General features: G+C 41.0%; 1 protein-coding gene across 1 annotated transcript in view; it reads right to left on the minus strand.

Annotated features, from left to right (window-relative positions):
• Window positions 1-14,075: 14,075 nt before the first annotated feature.
• The window catches only part of POU2F1 (POU class 2 homeobox 1), a 60,348-nt gene continuing 53,510 nt past the window's right edge, over window positions 14,076-20,913 (minus strand). Inside the window, exons 12-16 of the mRNA XM_054381370.1 lie at window positions 20,022-20,201; window positions 17,142-17,247; window positions 16,386-16,731; window positions 15,579-15,667; window positions 14,076-14,386 (exon numbers count right to left, since the gene is read on the minus strand). Of these exons, the coding sequence (XP_054237345.1) occupies window positions 14,076-14,386; window positions 15,579-15,667; window positions 16,386-16,731; window positions 17,142-17,247; window positions 20,022-20,201 (1,032 nt within the window). The remainder of the gene's footprint in view (window positions 14,387-15,578; window positions 15,668-16,385; window positions 16,732-17,141; window positions 17,248-20,021; window positions 20,202-20,913) is intronic.

Consider the following 20,913-nt stretch of genomic DNA (forward strand, 5'->3'; position numbering starts at 1 on the left):
GGTGAGAGTCACAGAAAAGATGGGCAAGAGAGAGGCTCACCTGATTTGGGGAGGGGAGGAGGGAAAGCCACCTTCATTCAAAACAATGCAACAACTTGTTTTGGTTGGTGCACAGAGGGAGTATGTCTGGACTTGGTCATCCCCTCTCCCATCTGCTGAATCAGGAACCTGCAATCCTTAGCTGTTAAAATGTACATATTTGTAAAGTTCTTTCCATTAAGAGTGACTATTAGGCTGATTTTTGTAAGCTCTGTGTTGCAGGACCAGACCACACCAAACACAGCTGTTTTCATAGCTCTTACTTGCCTTCCAAGGGTATTGAGATATGGCTTCATTGTATTTAAAGAACTTGTAAAGATAAGGCTCTAATTACTTGCTTCCTGTAGTATTTATCTTAAAGACTATTTGACACAGGCCAGCTAAACATTTTTGCTTTAGATTTAATTTTTAAAAACTGTTTTAGTGAAGGGCAAGTTTTTTCTTTAATTGTAAAAACTGATGTGATGTTACTGTAGTGAGGACAAAGGCTGAAAGCCAGTTTTGCAATACAAACAAAATGAGCACAAAGCTGCATGAAAAGATCAGGCAGTGCCCACTCATCCAGCACCTGGAGATAAATAAGGTAACCTGCATGACAGACTTTTCAGAAGGAAAAAGATAGCCCCGTTCAAATGAAAACAAGGAGCATGGTCTCTGATAAAGACTGCAACACTGGAAAAGCCAAAAAAAAAACCCCACCCCGGAGAATCCCATCTGCCTGAAGGGTTTGACTGTAACATCTGCTCCCTTACATTTGCAACTACCACTGCAGAACAGGCTCCCCTTGTTGGGTTGGTAATTCTAATGTCAGAAACAGACCAAAAGGCAAAGTAAATGCAGTTTCCAAACCATCATCAGGTTTAAAAAATGGTGACTCCAAAGAGACCCTCGTTCAATAATGTAATGCATGTTTGATGAACTAATAAAGTTAGCATCAAAGATGTCTCTGTGTGTGTGTGCAGTGAACACCTGTGGGAACACCATAAGCTCATTTAGCTGGCACAATCAGGCCAGCTAGACCAGTTTACACCCAGCAGTGCTATCTCCAGGGTAAACTAAGGAGGATGGAATTCCAACAGAAGCTTCTAAATGCATTCTGGAAGGTCGAATGGGATGCTGGAAAAATGCTGTATGCCCAAGTATAAAAGGGACAATTGCTTTCTGCTGCATCTGAAGCCTGTAAACAACTCAGCATGGACACAAACAGCCCAGCAAACAAAAAAGTATTTTAACCCAGGTCAGGAGCTCACTAGCTCATTCAGCCAGTCCCAACAGAGGGAGCAGAGCTCAAGCAAAACGGTGGAAACAAAAGCTGCCACTGTGGGCATTTGTCCAGGTGAGGTCACCTATTTTGTTCTTAAGGGATTGGGTTAGCAGCAGATATTCTTGCTGAAATTGCTCCAATGTAAATGCCAAGGCTAGGCCTAGCTTCTTAAGCAGTAAAGCTGTAATGGCAGTAGGTGCTTCTAGCTTTTGAAGACTATTTTAAAGACACCAAACTAGTGCGAACCAATGTAAACTGAGCCATCCTATTGTAATGGGTAAAACACCCATGCATGGCAAGGAATATTTCTTGTGAACAATTTCCTAGATCCCTTATTGTTCTTCTGCAATGAACTGGGTGTTATCTCTGCTGTGCTAACTACAGTAAAGTGTCTACTGCAAATCACTTTTGTTCTTGATGCAAGGACAAAGAGTACTGAAAATAGCTTTTTATAAAATCTTGATAACTATATTTGCAAGATGCAGCAGTCAAAGTTTGGGCAGTCATAAAATAGCTACTAAACAGTGGGGAAGAAATTCTTAAGGGAACCCCCCCACACACCTTTAAGCTCTTTATATATAAATGGATCTTGATTTCAAAAAGCATTCATCGTTTTGGGGATACTCACTGTAGGTGTGAGCTGAGTCTTCTCTTTGCCCTCAGGGAACAACTGAAGCAGTTATTTCTTTTAGGAGAGGAGCTGATAATGTAGAACAAAAGATTCAAGCAGAGTGCAAAAAGTCCTGAGCTCCCCTCGTTTTGACAAGATGAAAGAACAATCTTCTGGCCCAGTTTGATGCACCAGGTGAAGGGTAACCGGCCATCTCCTGACACATTTAAAAAACTACAAACAAGTCCATACATGTTAAAACACTTGGAAAATGGTTTAATGATGTTTACAACAGAAATGAACTGTACAATTACAGTAAGTTTAATATATATAAAAAATTACAGCAGACAAATGCATCTACACAAAATCTACCTTTTCAATTCTGATTTACTGTAATCTACACAATCTCTCAATGCCTCCAGCTATCTGTAGGCAACCACTGGGAAAATAATAATAATAATAATTATAACAATAAAGCACATCTTTTAAAGAGACAGCATTTTGCCTTCCTCCTCACCCCTAGTGTGATCAGCAAGGTCTTGAAATGTGTGGGACTCACATTTCAGTCTCAAGAAAAGCTTGGGTTGTGTTTGGGTATGGGCACGCCCATATGGCCCTTGATTTCAAGTGTTCTGCTGACCTGAAGTGTATAAATGCAGTACATGAGGAAGGAGAAGAGAACAAAACCTCCCAGCCAGTGTAAGCAGGCAGCTGCACAGAGTAGTGAAACCATCAGATTGAAAACTCGTCTGGTTTAGAAGCAAAGCATAAAGGGACTGCCCAGACGCTACAGAGAGGCACAAATCCTCATCCCTCTGCAAACCGTTGCCAGATTTAGAAGAAAGGGCTTGTTTCTCAGCTCCCGATTCTTCACACAAAGGCTTAGTTTTCAAACTGATGAGTTAATTTTTATTTTTTTTAAATGAAATTTAAGCTAATTCCTCTTTGGCCCATCCCTTAAAAACAGTGAAAACCCCTTTACACAGAGAAAGAACCTCAGGTCAACAGGGAAAATAAAAAAACATGCTGTCTCTTTAAAAAGAAAGAAAGAATCCCAGTTGGGAGCAGCCGTCAGTGAAAAATGCAATCCAAATTGGCGGTCTGGTGAAAATTCCTCACGGAATATTATGTACAGTTTAAAAACCCTTAGTTGTCTTGTTTTTTGGTATTTTTTTTGGGGTTTTTTGTTTTGTTTTGGTTTTTTTTTCATTTATTTATGAACACCTAGGCAGTGAAAACTGTTATGTTAATACATACATAGACACACCCAAAACATACAAAAATACTATTATTTCAAACTACTAAGAATAGGACAAGTTCAGTTATCTCCATGCTATGACTTTAAGAGCATTACACTGAAACAAACAAGAATTTAAACGACAAATTTTTAATATCCCAGAAATATACCAAAATATACATCTAAGCTTTGGAATTACTGAGGTTAGACTAATGCAAGTGCTGGGTAATCGTACTTAATACACAAGTCTAAGGTTCTGCAGGAAAGAAATTATCTTTGGTATCTGCATCAGGCTAATAATATTAACATTTGGATTTTGCTTTGGGATAGAGCTTGTATGACCCTAGAACCAAACACCCCCCAATCAACTGAGATTAAAAAGATCCATGTAAAAAGTTCCTCCATTTGCAATCCCCCCCCCTTTAAAGTTAAAAAGTCACAGGCATCTACCTAGCATAAAAGGTTGAGAAATACAATGCATAGTTGCACAGTGGTGCTGCAAAAATAAAAGAAATCTAGAAAAAAGGAACTAGAGGAGAAATGAAAAGCTGCTGCTTCTTCTTCTTTCAGGGATTTCTCACAACAGGACAGCCTCTTCCAAGCAGTGATGGGGTGGGGGGGTGGGGGAAGGGGGGGAAGCTCAGAAGTGCACCTCAGCGTGTATTAATCAACATCACCCAGCCCCCAAAGGGTTAAAGCACCCAGCAGAGCAGCCAGTCCTGCACCCAAGTCTTCAGCTCCTCAACCCACCTGTGAAGCCCCCAGCTAGCCACCTCCCAGAGCCTTCTCAGATTTTGCTCTGGGACAGCGAGTTTCTTCCCAGGGTGTTTTAGAGGCTGGGCCTAGGGCAGTGCCCCCTCACCTGGGGCCAGTGCCCTGGGCTAGTTCCTCAAAGCTGGCAGATGGCAGAGACCCTCAACTGGCCAGGCCAGCCTCACAGATGGGCTTGGTGCTGAAGATGCTCTTTGTCTTTGGTTTGTTTGTTTGTTTTGAGTTTATACAATCATTAGGAAATCTTTGGTTTTGGCTGGAAATTTTAAAAGAACAAAACAAAACAAAGAAACCGCCCCCTCCCGACTTATAGCAGCCACCGTGACCTGACAAAGCTTCTCTTTCCCATGGGGGTAGGGGAACTACATTCAAATAAAGATGGACCGGGTTAAGGATGCAGCTTCTGGCCAGGCTGGGCAGCAGGGAAGGAATACAGGATTGTCAAATAATAAAGAAGAAAATTAAATATTTGTAGATTTATTTTTTCTTTTTTTTTTTTTTTTGGTCATGTTAAGAAGTGAGTAGCGTGTATGCAGCACTGGTCTGGGAGTGCCTCCAGGCCCTGGAGTTCAGCACAGCCATGTGGCTGCTGCCCCAGGGTGGGGAAAGGCAGCCTGGGCCACCCTTTTCCATGGAGAGTGGAAGGGGGGGGAGAATTGTGTGGATATTTCACAGACTAACCAAGAGGACCCCCTTGTAACCAAAGGAATAAGATAAGATTGCAATTTGCCCTCACTTTGCAGTAGCTTTTAAGCAGCGACATTCGTTAGGGGGTCACTCCCCAGGTTGCAGGTCACGGGGTGCTATAGGCCAGAGTTCAGTGTTAATCAAAGGAGGGAGGGCAGACTTGGCAACTCTGTAGGGTTTGGAGAAAGTTAAAGCAAGTTACTCAGTTACGAGTTAGAAATGAGGTATACGACAGCTCCTGTACCTGTGGCGGATAAACACCCCACACCTACTCACACCTAGCCTTAGATACTACCAGAGGAAGGAAATGGAACAACAGCACTGGCGGGGACGAAGAAGCTACTGCCTGGGTCCTTCCCACACAACACTGGCATGTGAGGCGCCCCATGGGGACCAGTGCTGCTCCAGAGCTCTTTCAAACCACCCATAGGCAGCTCTGCAGCAATCCCTTCCTTTCCCTTCACCGTTTTGCGGGGAGGCCCAGTCCAGCTCCCTGGGAACTCATGAGGAGCGGTGCTGATCTTCAAGTCTTTCACATTGTGTTTTCCTCTCGGACTCGCTCAGGTGCAGGGAGCACCAGGGTCACAGAGGCCAACACGCGCAGAGTGAATGGGGGAAGAACTATAGGTTTTGTCTCAACTGCCTTGTTCTCAGGACACTGTCATGGGTGCTCTTGCTCATAAATTGTTTCTCAAGGGGGTTGTGTGATTCCCACAATCTGCCCCTTGGCATGCTGTTTCCAATGTCTTAGATTCCTTCTGTTTAAGAATTTCTGATTTCTGTAGCACCACAACATGCCAGCAAGTCCATACACAACATTACCAACATTCAGGGAATAGGGTTTAAGTATCTGCTGTTATAAAATTCAGCAAAGGCAGTACAAATCCTGAAATGGGGCCTGCAAGACATAAGAGAATTTTGGGAAGAAAGGGGAAGCTGATGTGATAAATTAAGTATCTTACGGTTTTATGTAAAACTCTGCCAGAGAATATTCACCAGCAGACTGACACAGTTTTAAGACAGATCAGCATTTTGGTCTGAGCTGCTTGACAATGTCCTGTTTGGTAAGAGAGATGAAATAAGGCAGAGGGGGTATGTTCCAGTTCTGGGGCTGAGCCTCAGCAGCACTAAGGAACGCCGAAGGGTATCATCTTCCCTTGCCTCCCACAAGCTGTTTCATTTCCTTCCTCAGATTTGTTTTTCCTTAAAGCACACCTTGTTTTCCACTTCTTTTGTTCCAAGTGCTCTTTTCTTTGAGAAGTCATTTCTTCAATATCCCTATTACCTATCTATAAATCTAACTAGCTCTTTGAAAAGTCACACAATATTAATACCACTTTTACATAATGTCAGAACAACAATTCTATTAGTAAAGCTTTCAGTGAAGTTCTGTAACCCGATTGGTGTCTGGAGGAAGAGTAGCTGGACAACCCACCTCACCCCTTCCTCCCTCCCTCCCTGTCTTCACAAGAGCTCACCAAGTTCACTGATAAAACAACCCAGCCCCACAGCACAATACATGAACATGTACAAGGCTGCTTTGGGGAGCGAAGAACGGAGTCTTCAAGGTCCCCTGCTTAAGAGAAAGACCATAAGCTAAAGCTGTTGAACAGACTCTCACCTTGGACTACACTGCTTCCATATTCAAAGGAAAGAAACAGTTTTCCCTGACTGTATCCCAATATCAGCCTAAGACCTGCAGCATCGGGCAAGCTCCACACACAGCTTGTCTTCACAGAGCCAAAACCACTCTATGCAGAAAAGGTGGGAGTACCCACAAGAGATGAGGTCATTACAGAAAGGGACACTGACCCAAAGCTCAGCAAAACACCACCCAGCTTTTGCTCTTACCCGCTCCAAGAACAGCAGAGCTGACAACGTATCAGTGCCTTTGGTTCCCTATGAGGCCACTGGGAATTCTCCCACCCCAGTGGAGTTGAGCTCCTTTAGAAATCCACCTCTCGATCACTGCACACAGCCGGGCGCACACGCTTGCGCACACAGGCACTTGCACACATACCCACACACCCTGCTCCCCTCTTCCCTCACCCCACTGGCCTTGAAGGGAGATGAGAAGGGAGCCTCGGAGTCCAGATGGAGGAGGCTGCAACACCCTCCCAAGGCAAAAACCACTTGCTTTTCTTCTACTCCCACTGCAACACCAAGACATATGCCAGGAGAACGACCCACTCCCTCGCCAGCAACCCCTCAAAGCTCCTCTCCCATGACTGTCTCACAGTATTTCAACCCTTTCAGGCATACTAGCCAGGTGTTAGGAGTAGGTTAGCTTTCACTTCTGAGTTTGGTTTATTCTTTCATAGTTTTTGGTCTAGACAGGATTAGCATTGCTATTAGAAAAGGAAGTGTTTAAAAAGTTTTCCACCTACTATCAAGCACTACAAGCCCTACATTCAGTTACAAGACAAGGGGGATAAAAGGAACCTGTTTCACTTTTGCTCTCCCAGATAGATTAAAATGTGACAACCATTCTTCTCCCTCCCTGAAGTTAAATACAACGGACCAGTTCAGCTCTGGAGCAACTCAACTAACTGAAATGAATTTATCCCAGCTAGGTTGATTCTAACCCAGTACAGCCATCTTCTTTCCCCCGAGCCTCCCAAATACGTGTTGCCTCATCTTCAGATCCCAGTGAAGGGTAAAGAAAGGCTGAGAGGGAGGGAAGTGTGCGCACACTCAAAAGGACCCTGAACAGCAACCTAATCAGTAACCTGCATACCACCACGTGCTGTGCTGCAGATTAGACCACAGATAAACCAACCAAACAACAATCCCAAACCCAGGAGCGACAAAATGTTTCCTTTGGCAAGACACATACAAGGAAAAAAATTCATGAGCAAACATTTTCCTTCTAACACAGTCAACTCCCTTCTCTGCCCCCAACATCCACCCACCCCCACCCAACCCTATAAAGTTGTAACCTATAAACAGGATCTCAAATACATACAGCATAATCATGTTTATCAATCATAATAAACATCAGTTCAACTAAACTCTACAGCTAGAATTATTTCCACTATTTATAAAGTTTGCTTTTCTTTTCTGATTTTTCAGTTTAAAACCAGTTCTGCGACAATGCTAAGCTATGCTGAGGTATTTTATGAAGGTGCCAGAAGCCAGCTGCTACCCACAAGTATTGTTCTCAGAGCTGTATGGTGCTACCTTTTGCTGGGGAAAGACAGGGGAAGGAAGAAGGAGGGAAAGAGGAAGAGGGAGGGGGCCCAGATTATTCCAGTTAAAGACAGTTCTTAGCAGGGTATCACAGATGGAGCTAAAAGTAGCTCCAAGACAAAGCCCAGTAGCTTCAGTTTTAGCAATTTGGTCAGAAGAGAAGTACCTGATACATTCTACACACTTACCCGATTTTTCTACTCAAGTAAAAAGTGACATTTTAAGAAACTGCAAACTGTAAGTCAATAACTTGACAAAGTCTCTCCCTGTCAAAAATCGTAAGATATTTTAAGGGTCTCACTGCTGGAAAGAAAAGAAAGACTCATGAGCAGCAACAAAAGTGAGATTTAATGACTGAAAAGGGTAGAACTTCTGCAAGATATGTATTTTGAATTCTGTACTGCTATAGTATTTTAGAAAGGGATGGAGAAGTAGAAGGTATTGGCTGCAAAAATAGAAAAGGAATTTGAGCTGGCTATATGAGGACTGATGACCATAAACCCAGCGTGGGGCAGTAGGCTAGCTTACTCCTTTGGTAACACTCTATTCTAGGCAACAGTCAGGTGTACATCCAATAGGTATACCCAGGCCCTGTAGCTAAACATCATTTAATCATTCCAGGCAGAACAGGAATAGGAAATAGTGACTCTTAATAAAGTTAAAGTGGCAATATTTTAAACTTCTGGTTTAAAACCAGCCATCACTGAAAGTTTGGACAAGATAAACTATTTTTCTGTCCAAAAACACTCTAATGGCTTGTCTCTCTAAGATGATTCTGTAAATTCTTACCTACAAAAATATTGATTGATATATAAAGGAAATTACATGTTGTTTTGGTTTAGGGTATTCCGCTCTACCTGTTACAAAGAAAGAGAGAATGTCTGCTGTAGAGAATATTCCTCTGTTGGAATGTGCTCAGAGTTAAGGAATTAACACTGCTGACTCCTTCAGTAACTCAGCTATAGTAACATGCTGAGCCAAAGCACACTGCAAGGCTTGCACAGATGACATTTAAATATTAGAATGAACCAAAACATAATGTTATAGTTCAAAGAGAAGTTAAAAAAAAAAAAAAAAAAAAAAGACGACGATACTTTTTTCTACTCACACAATTGTTGCCCATGGAGGTGCATGGAATATTTTCTCTAACATGTTTTGGTAAAAGTCATTCTCTTCCTGCCCCCTGAGCAAAAGTGGTTATTTCTGTGGTTTGGGTGGGGGTTTTGTGGTGCATGTTTTGTTTTCATTTTGTTTGTATTTTTGTCTATTTAAAAAAATCAATTATTCTAAAAGAATTTGGCAAGATACAAAAAATCTGAAGTATACAATTTTTGTCAACATTTCATGCTCACCTAATGCAAAATTAAAATAAGGCAGTGGATTGTTCTTGCTCAAACAAAAAAGCTATCACACTATAAGAGAACATTTGTTCACTTGTGCTAAGATCAGCAGACAACTTCTTTGCTCAGCATTGGCATCCTCTTTATTAACCTAAAAGGTGAAAAAGTCAATCAGTAACTCCAAATACCTCACAAGCTATATTGTTTCCCCTGGAAAATCCCTTTGTCAGCATGTTCATTTAAAGATAAAATTCAAACTTGAAGCTTCTGATGTCCTGAAACGTCTCTAGTACGAGCCATCAGATTATGTGTCTTCCTCTTAATGCTCTGGCATTCAGTTTTCTTATAGAAGATAATCTCACTAGCACTCAAAACAAGATTACTGAGCAATAGCAATAGCAGCAGCACATTCCTGCATGAAGATGCAACTAACTTTCAAGTATGTTCTGCTTGCTGGTTCAGCTGATTACAGCTTTCCCATTCACGGTAAAGTGACTTTTCCAATCCAGTTTAACTTGTGTTTCAACAACTATTTATTGAAGCAGAGGACCTTAAGAAGTAGCAGAGCAATGATCACAAGTTACCCCCAAAACCAAAAAAACTGAAGTAACACTAGCCTATGGGCTGGAAAAAAAAAAACAAACTCTTAAAAATCAGATACTTGTATATGAAATAAGCATGATATCTCCCCAACAGTTTGTTGAGTGCATGCACACACACACTGTCTCAGAACACCATGATAAAAATGTACTTACACTAAGACATACTACACAGTAACTCAGAAACAGAACAAATCCTCTTAAGATTTGAATAGATGCGACTCTTGCAAGCAACTGTATCTCTCTCTACATTCTATGTGCTGTTCATGAATCATTCTTTAGTGATTATGGAGAGTGTTCTGAGGAGATCAAGTGTGCTAAAGCCAAACTGGAACAGATTTTTCTCAGCATCAGAAAAAACTTCATCACCAGCCTACAACAGCTCATCCTGAAGCCATTTCCTAAATTGTCCTTAACCCTTCGGGCGTATGTATATTTGTGTCTCTGTAAATCTCTTGTTTTTTGAGAGCCAACTGTCCTTGGCTATAACGAAAGAGTTTTTCACCTTCTCTTTTCCTACACATGTACTATGGCGTGCTTGCTTGCGACTATAAAGAACAACCCACACAGACGTGGAGCTCTGAAAATGAGATGCTATTATCCTTTTCAAAGGTGCTGTGAAAGTCTTTCTGATCATATTTACTAGATCTGTATACAATTGTGATGCATCTGAGAAGAGACAATATATTTCTGCTGTCAGCATGATTATGATTTAGAAAGAAACTTCTGCTAAATTCTAGTACATGATCGCACATTCCTTTCATGCTGTGAAGCAGTGGAGGTGCTCTAACTAGGCAGATGTACACCCACTGCCAATCTGATTTTTTCTGTCTTTCATCTAAACACCAGAGGTAGCCAGCACCCAGATAAAACACTGATAGGGATCAAAATAAGCTCCCAGTCACTGGGATGTTTTAGGACAATGAATCAGAGGCTACTGATGCTGGATGTCCTGGGATATGTGCTGTCTGGGTATTATGTCAGCTTCTGCAAGAAAAGACAAGTCCTTTCTGGATATGTGGCTACTCTTGAGTATCCAGTTTCTCTCGGAAAGAGACTTGCTAAGAAATTGAAGATCCCTGGAATCTGGGCCCCAGAGGGGGTGACAGGGTAGAAAGCAGGAGGGTAAGGGGGTATAAGGTGCTCACACCAAAGCCATGTGACCAATGCAAAGGTAGTCAGGAAAAAAAAGCAGATTTTTATAATAAATAAACCATCCAAGCTGCATTAGTGTTCCAGATATGTACTCAACAAGACCCTCTCCCAACCACAAACCAGCAAGAATGGGACATGAAAACTCATTCAAACCGCTAATGGCACAGTGTCTTCAAACTGTGGAGAGAGAATTTTCTACTGATTTAAGGCCCACCTTTCTTTGTTTCCTGGATATATGAAAGGATCATGCTCCCCCACACCACCACAAAACCCTTAGGGAATAGAGGATACACTGGAGAAAACACCAGTAGTATGTTCCCTTTACCAAAACAAGCTTCCTGATAAACTCTATTTTTGCACAGGCTTGAAAGTAAGCAGGAACTTTCAGAGTCAAGAATGAATGTTACAGCTGCAGTTTTCCCCCCGTCCTCTTACTTCACTGAATACAAGTCCCAGGGACTTGCTATGGCCTCCAGACCAACACAGTGAGTACCAGCATCTCCTCTTCCACTTCTCAGCCTCCCTGAAGCTCACCCAGCAATACCTTTTGCTGCTCTAAACCCACTACTGTGGGCCATTTCCATTTCTGCAGTACTACTCATAATCCTAAAAGTCTCCTGTACAGCCTGAAGTAATCGAAACACATCAAAACCACATAGATTTATCCATACTGGTGGGATGAGGGCGGGACCTGTTGTCTTAACATTCCCCTTACATTGCCATTCTATTTACACATCAAATGAAAGAAAACAAAATCAAGTTAAGAGTCTGCCCCAAGGATAACACAAATTACCAACAAAAAACAAACAAAAAATTAAAAACAAGCAGCAACTTTTATATAAAATTAATAAAAACAAAAGACAAATGAAAAAGAAATTGTCAGTAGCATCTATCGCCTCTCTGCATCTGAACTGCACTTATACAAACTAGTCCATCAGTACAGCAGCTTGCTAGAAATTGACTTTGGTTCAAGCTTAGTTTTAAAAAAATAAAACATAAAAAAAAAATCAAAAACTCATTAGAAAAGGTGGACGGACATTTGTTACATTTCCCTGCTTGCAGTTCACTAGTTTTGAAGTTTTAGGGATGACTGGTTTAAATATTCAGTAGAACAGGAAGGAGGAGAATGAAGAGATGAACAGAGCAAAAACGTGGCGGGGGTCGGGGGGAGATATAAGGGGTTCTGCCACTTGAGTGCAAATGTAAATCCCACATGCTCAGGTCACAAACCAAAGCATATGTAGCGTTTAAAGTTGCTGCCTTATGGATCTTGGATGAGAAACTCCAGGATCCCCCTGAATCATCAACAAAACGAACATAGCTGCATCGGCTCATTATTTTAGGACACTCTGGTGACAAAAGGGGGTGGGAGTTGGGGAAAGGGACTCGTTGAATACCCTTGCTAGATGAAAAGTGATGCAATTTTATACACACGGCAGAAACCTTTAAATCCATTGGGAATGGAAAGTTCAAAGTGAACTGCATTGCAGTGATCCAGTTTTCTCTTTTTAAAAATCTTTTTTTTTTTTTGGTTCAGATACTAGATTGTATATTTAAGAATGTACAAATCTAAAACTTCTGTACAGTTTGCTACTCTTCCTCATCCATGTAAACATCCTTTGCTACATGGAGCAGAATTAATCTTCAAAAGATCATTACAGTAGCAGACAAGCCTTCACACTCTGCTCAGAGATGCTTATTGCTGATTTTCACATTGCTAGCAGCATCACAACTCAGAGACCACATGAGATCACACAGGTACGTGCGAAGCGTGAGCCAGTGCGATCGTGTGGGCATAAAGACTGGCCACTTCTGTCCACTTATGCTGGCTTCTGTCTTTTGCTGCCAGAATCACTTTTTTACCAGAAAGCTTTTCTAAGATAAAATGGCAGAAGCATCATAATTAAGGGAAAAGGAACATTGGTATGGATAGGGAGAATCTCACCTTTGTTAATCCTGTAACAATTCACCTGGCTGGAATCCAGGACTGTAAATGCTACTTTACATACTGCCAACGAGTGTTGGTAACCTGACATTTCAAAAATATTTGTGTGAGCTCTTAACAGCAAATATCCAATCAACAGAACAGAAGAGCCATCCCTATGACACACAATCTAGACTCAGGAGGTCAAATTCCACTCCCTGAAGTAGAAAGAAATCATGCATGCAATGTGAACAGCACAATTTGGCCATTTTGCCTAAATAATTGAGAGCAGGAGAACTGCAGCTCAGAACGAATTCCTACCTCTGCTTAAAAAGCATAGACCCGCCTGGAAGTTTGCACACAATGATCTCTACTGCCACACTGAGCTTCCTGCACACATAATGAACATAAATTATTCTGACCTCCACAATAACCATTAGACAAATTCAAGGATGAGGAAACTGTTCAGAATGTTCCCAGAAGATTAGGACAGAAAGTCTATTTGTGCTCCATTCTTTCTCTCCACCCTCCCCCTCTCCCCCCCATGGCATGGGAGCTCACTGAAAATAATTCAGGAGCAAAGACAAATGCGTCCGAACTATATATATAAAAATAATAATAATAATAATAATAATAATCATAATAATAGAGATATACCAGTAATACAGGCCTGCCTAAATTGTACCAGTTAAGAAAGGAACCCCCAACATGATTGATAAGATTATAAACACCTTGTATGACATAACGGCCTGTACAACAGACCCATAAAATGATAATTAAAAAAGAAAGATATTTAGACCAAAAAGAAAGAAGAAATCCCCTTCCTATGTTTGCGTTGATAACCCACCTTAACTTGTCATTGTAACTGCTGGAAATGATAAGTAGTCCTTTCAATTTTTTTGTGTTTGTTTTCTTTCTTTCTTTCTTTTTTTTTCTTTTTTTTTGTGGTTTTGTTTGGTTTGGTTTTTTTGTTGTTTTCGATTTTTGTTGGGTTTTTTTTTTTTACATTTTTGGTTAGAAAGTTCTCCGATTCCATGAAGTAATCCTGAAAAGACAGTGTTTGTTATAAAATTAGGCAAATGTCTGTCCCAGCTTTAAATCCTTCCTGTTTTGCTTTATTTTTGTATATTTTTCCTTGTCTCCCTTGTCCCCAGCAACACGGTGAGAGGATGCCCATCACATTTTCAGTTTATAAACCCCGCTGGCAACCAATCCCACCACACAGTGAAACAGGCTGCTGGCAGCACAGCTCAGCCCAGCTCACTGTGCCTTGGAGGCAGTAGTGGTGGTGGATGTGGCCCCACTCGCAGAGGCCACTGTGAGGAGAGAGTTCTGGATGGACTCAGCTGAGGTGGAGGTGGCATGAAGGCTGGCGACTGGTCCAGAGGCCCCTGCGGAGGCTGCAGCTGCAGAGACCAAGCTAACTGGGTTGCTGGTGAGCAGAGAAAGGTTCTGAGGGTTCAGGAACAGAGGGGCAGTTACGATGTTAGGAGTACCTCCAGCATTGGCAAACACCAAGTTTCCAGTTGCATCCAGCGATGTTATTGGAAGAGAGCCACCAGATGCAAGAGCTAAAAAAAAGGGAAAATTTGAGCAGGAAGGAGATAACTTTACCAGTAAGCAATAATGCAAAATGTGCCTAAAGTGACCAGTCTCTGCATTTTCCTTTCTCTGATGTGCTGCTCTCTATACCACTAATGACAGTCATCTCAGCACGTGTTGGCCTTTTTTTTTTTTTTTTTTTACCAAACAGCCCTTTATGCAGAGTGGACACAACCTTGCACATACTAAAATGCCTCTGCCATCTGCCCCTAAACTAATTTCATCATGCCTTTCCACAGATCTTTAAGCAGAATACTGGTTTCTGTTTCCTGCCACAGAGAACCTGAACATTCACCCAACCTGTATTGGAAAGGGTTGAGATGAGCATTGACAAGAAATGACAGCTACCACAAGATGAAGAAGGTCATGTAACCTTGAGCATAATATTTCAAATGTTGACATACAACCACTGCTACAACTTACTGGTCTACAGGGTTCTGCAGTCTGCCTCAGATTATGATCTCCAAACTTTAGCTGTGACACTTTACAGAAGGGCTCTTTTTTGTACCCAGGAGAAAAAGATCTGTTAAGCCAGTTTAGAGGGTAATTGTATATGTAGGTTAGTTAACTCTTTAGGCACTTGCACCATCTAGCTTTAACAGATGGCAGACTGAACTGAGAACAATTCTTGCTAAAGTCAGTGGAAACTTATGGCTGTGTGGCACTTCCAGAACAAAACTTTACTCCTCTGATATAAGGATTTATGGATACTTTGGGAGGTAGGTTGCTTTTTGTGGGTTCATTTTAAAATAGACATGAGGACAAGAATTCAGGATCAAGACCTGCTCTAAACTAGTGTCCTAAACAAGACCTCAAAACAGCTCAACTCCACTCAAGCTTATGCTAGAACAACTATACAAAGGAAATCTCTAACCTGCTAGAGATATATGCCAACATGGGGAGGACAACAAAATAAATTCCAGATCATATTCAATATCTTAAACATCTCCTGTATATCATGCACAGCTCCTTTCTGAAATTGTACCTGCTCTTATTTCCATGATACATAATACATACTTGCACATTTAAATTTTGTAAAATCCTTATTCCTATAATATCTATGCCCAGTGTCAGGGAGTCAGTGTTCTTTTTTGTAGAGAAAAGCAAAGCATGTAACCTGATGCTGTCTGACAGAGATGTATTATAAGGAACATTACTGACCTTGAATAGTTGCCAGCGTACTGTTGCTCATCAGGGCTGGGCTGAGAGCACCACCTAATGTCCCTGGATTGAGACTGAGTAAGGCACCTCTGCAGGAAGCAAGATTGTGGAAGAAGAAAAGAAACAAAGACAATTTTCATTATTTTAGTATTTTTTCTTCATAATGCCTTGAGTAGACATTGCCTTTCACCTGTGTGATTAATGACATGCCTGAAGTACAGGCACTCTAAAAACATGACTTGTATTGATTGTTACTGTAAAATAGTCTTGTAAAATATTTTGGGGAAACTGTCACTTGTTAGAAAGTTATAACCATCTCTCAAATTCAGATAAGAAATGCCAATCAAGAGAAACTGAAGAAAAAGTAATCTCTCAAGAGCAACATTTTAAAAACTAAAACTTCAGCAATACATCATTATGCATCTTTTACAGCTTCTTGCTCATGATGGAGAAATGAAAACAGAGATGTCAAATGAGTCTAGCCTAGCTCTCCATTTTACAATTAGTAGAACAGATTCTGCAGAGTTGCAGCTCTTAAACTAAGCTCTGCAGTGGGATGGATGACTTATGATAACAACATTGCTGCAACACAACTTTTCATCTGTAAAATGAAAATGATAGTGGTGTACATTGATGGGAATGGCCAATTACCATCTATAAGTAAACCTTTGCAGTTTGAGATAAATGATGCTAGATTCACCAAGTGAGCTACCAGAAAGTAGTGATACATAAAAGCAATTTATCCCAAGAATTCTCCTTCCCTATTCTGTCATCTCATCTAAAACGGTGTGAAAAATCCATTCTTACCCAGCTGCAAACTGTGAGGATGCCATCAAGCCTGGGTTTAGTCCTGCTGCAGCAGCCATGGCAGCAAGACTTGCATTTCCAGGCAACTGTGCAGCTCCTTGTAATGCAGCTGCTGCTGCTGTTTGCAACCCTGATGCCGTTACCATCACCTGGCTAGTCCCAAGAGGGGAGGACAAGGGAGTGGAGGTTGTCTGTGTTGTGCTGGTCTCACTGGCACTGGATGCCTCTGAAATGGAGGCTGAGGCAGAAGGGGAAGGACTCAGAGAGGGTGATGTCACCGCTGAAGAAGATGGAGGTGCTGTTGAAATCACTGTTGCTGTGTTATTGGAGGTGGTTTCTGTTGTGCCTAGAAGATTAATTCTGGTTAAATCAGTAACAGGTATGACTGAACAGAAACCACTACACACCTGAACTGAAACGCACATCCAATTGAAAAGGGAGACACACATTTCTGTAGGACCAAGAAGCACCAAGAGTCCAAAATGAGAAGCCCACACAACAATGAAATGACACTTCCCAGCAGGAGGCTGAGCGGCTAGAGAAGCTAGCCATAGAATACAGCATATTTCATTCGTGCATCACCTGTGATTTTATTTCCAGAAAAGTCAATTGAATAGTCAAAAAGGCTGAAGTTTCTTAGTGAAGAAACAACAAGTGTCCTGGGGTACCAGTGACCAATACTGAATGATCTTTTGAAGAGTTTAAAAAGAGAAAATGGTAGAGAATAATGTGGAGGCAAGAGAAATAAGCCCTTACCTGTGACTGACAGACTAGTTACAGCAGGACTGGTCAAAGGGAGCACAGGATTGACAGTCAGGGTTGTAGCTGCACTACTAGTCACAAGGCTTGGCGTGGTTGCCACCTGGAGGCCAAAAAAGAATACAACTGCTCAACTGTTACAGGACAAGAGTTAGCTATTAGACTTGGATTTCTTTTTTCCCATCCTCAGCCAAGGAAGTTACCAGAGAAAACACTGCCTAAAAACCTAACTTTTTGTAATTCCCATTATTTTATCATTCAGTAGACCAATGATACCTTCTTTATTGGCAATATTTTTACTCTTAGTTTTTCAGTATTTGAAGGGATATATACATGACATGCGCACTGTCTCAGTTAGTCCTCCTTCTCTGCCTCCTCACAAAGACAGCACCTTGTTTTAATACAGTCATTCCTATAGAAAAAGTTTTACTCAACCAAACTATAAACTCTATTTTGGTAAATTTCCTTGCATCAGAGAAGGATCTCTGAATTCTAAAATATCCAAATTTTACTTGTGGACAGCTTATTACAAGAATACTACAATAAACTGAGGACATTACAGATAAAAACACCAAGTATTTAAGACTGGAAGAACTATCTAATGAGGAAAAATGAAATATAAAACGGACTTTTTATGTCCAATATTTAAAGGCTGTTATACATCAAAGAGAGAAATGAATCCTTCAGAATTGCCCAAGATAACACAGTCAAGGATATAAGCTACTATCTTCCTCCTTCCCCTTCTCTTACCTTAAGTTTATTATCAGAGAAACTCTTTCATGCTGCTTATCTTCTTATATGAAGGTCAAACACTTCATGCATTTTAAACAAGACTGGGGCAACTGAGACAGCTCTAAAAGCTTTCTGCCCATCTCAAATAATGTATGAAATAAAGAAGAACTAGCTATATAGTACACTTCCTGCTAATGCAGCCCAGACATCATATCTGTCACCTATCCTGTGAACAGTTAAGGCCAAGGTCACAATCTGTATTTCAGGGCACTAGATGACCTGGAATTAATACAGCTAACCCTGTGGTTACAATGTCTGACTTCAGCCAGTGGCAAAGTGCCATCAAAAGAACATTCGCTTCCAGTCCTGTGTCAGAGCCATACTATTTGTCAGGCCAGGCTACAAAAGTCAGATTAGTTATCTAGCCATACTGAAAATTCAGCATTGTTCTTCACATAGTTAATCTGCACTCCTACTAGCAAACTAAGCCTATGGACACATTATCTCTAGAGCTGTCACTAGGAATCAACAATGCATATAGCCAGTAAAGGCTGGGGGAGTGGCAGGGCAGTAGTATTTGGGCTGTAGCAGAGTCTTAAGAACAGTTTACAATGAGTGAAAATGTTTAGTGAAATATCACTGAAAAAATGGAGACTGTGGTTAACATGTCACAGAATCACAGAAACATTCAGGTTGGAAAAGACCCTCAGGATCACCAAGTCCAACCAATAACCCTACTCTACAAGGTTCACCCCTAAACCATATCCCCAAACACCACATTTAAATGACCTTTAAACACATCCAGGGTTGGTGACTCAACCACCTCCCTGGGCAGCACATTGCAATGCCAGACCACTCTTCCTGTGAAATTTTTTTTCCTAATGTCCAGTCTAAACTTACCCAGTTGTAACTTGTAGGCAATTTCCTTTTGTTCTATCACTAATTACCTGTGAGAAGAGACCAGCACCAGCCTCTCCACAACATCCTTTCAGGTAGTTGCGCAGAGCAATGAGGTCTCCCCCTCAGCCTTCTCTTTTCCAAACTAAACAGCCATGTCGATTCTTTACATACAATGGCAGTTTGTAATAAAAGGGAAATTTACATAGGAAAGCTTTTCTACATTGTAGTACTTGCATAGTTACTAAAATACACCATCATAAATCCCACTGTTCTGCTTTGGTGTGCAGCTTTGCTTTCCAATTGGGAAAAAAAAAAAAAACACCACAAAAATAGTAAGCACATTGAACACATCCTTTTCCCTGAAACAAAAGATTGCATGCACATGTCCTGAAGACAAGGATGAGGGGAAAGAATGACATGTCACCAAAATTAATGGTTTGATGAAGTACTGGAAGATTATTAGCTACTACAGTGATGAGGGTGGAATAAATACTACAAAAGGACAGCTACAGGCTACATAAATTCCACCACATTCCTATTAGCATAGATACTATGAAATCTAATAGCTACTGTTTCTATTTACGAAAACAGACCTCCATGGACATTGGTATCAAAGGAGCTGAAGGAACCTTGATGCATGTGTTTTGTTACTCTTATTTTCATGAAGTTTGTGTTTACCTGAGGCAAATACAAGTGTGGGAAATTAATTACATAAGTATTAGCTAAATTGTTCCTTTGTTCCAAGTCTTTTTAACACAAATCATTCCTGACTAAAAGTGACAACAATGGGATCACTGGATTTGTGCGACTTAAGTCTCTGAATGATGCACTTTGCTGCTGCTCATCTACTTAACAGAGCAGGCAAAATAAGAGGGAAGGGCTAGAGCTGTTATGCATTTTTTAATGACTATTATTTTACAAAAAAAATGGCTGGGTGAGAAATTCCAAGTAGAAAATGGGGTTACTATCTGGAATATATTCAAACCAGTAACCCCAACTGCAAATTCGCTAGTCAGAATATTTACTCATGAACTGACAAAATACCCAAACTGAAGGCCCAACTCATGCCTGACTTGTGTTATTTCACTTAGATAGTACGTGAGTAGGATATATAAAATGCAGTAAATATATGTTTATGAAAGCATGTCTGCTGTACTAAGGTGGTATAGCATGTGCAACTTTCAGTGAGCACCGTAGAACTCTCTCTCTTGGTAATCTTTGTCAACAGTGTTTCTTGATTCTTACCAATGAGGTTGGGCAGGGGAAAATTGCTTTGATGGGCGAGCTGCTGGTTCCACCACTGCTGGGTGGGTTGATCCTTTTCTCCTTCTGGCGCCGGTTACAGAACCAAACGCGGATCACCTCCTTCTCCATGTTCAGCTGGTCAGCTATCATGGTGATCTCATCCGAGGTAGGCTTTTGGTTCTGAGAAAAGGAAATGGTATTTGAAAAGCTGTGAAATTACTTCATGAAGCTTTACATTATAGTTGCTTCTTCAATAGGAAAAAATCTGTATGGGCCATTTGTAGCCAGAATGTGGTCAGCAGTACAGTAGATATTGACCAAAATAGATACTTCTGCTCTCATCTTCCTAGTTGCAGTAATATTTCTGCTAACAGCTGTGTTCCTCAGAGATGGGTGATGAAGATTAAGCTCACATGCTTTTTTTTGTGAGAAGGGGTCTGCCTTGTGAGTTAATCCTTCAAGAAATTCTAGACCTTGAGAAAGAAATCTTTCAGCATTTCTTGAAAAGCAATAGGAGAGATTAACTACAGCAGTAGCCAAACGAACCTCAAGTTGTCCTGATCTATAATGAAAGACAGGTAGGTTGAACAAAGTACTTAGAAAGGCTAAACCGCTCACACTTTCTGCTCAAACAGATGCACAAAGAGCCTAACGAGAGTAACATCAGCCAGAAAAAACTCTCACATTATGTATGTTAGACTGTTACCCTAATTATCCATCCTCAGAAAGAGTAATCTTTTTTCTTTTTTTTTTGGATGCAGAATATCAAACTTAGAGCTATGGCTTAGCATCTTAGAATGTCAAATAAGTGTTGGTGAACTGCAAAAAACAGTGAGGTTTTTTTGAGGTGTTCTGTTTTTTTGTGTAGAAGAGTAGATGCTGATGTGTGCTT

Source organism: Indicator indicator, chromosome 1 (assembly GCF_027791375.1).
Source record: "Indicator indicator isolate 239-I01 chromosome 1, UM_Iind_1.1, whole genome shotgun sequence".
Taxonomy (NCBI): Eukaryota; Metazoa; Chordata; class Aves; order Piciformes; family Indicatoridae; genus Indicator; species Indicator indicator.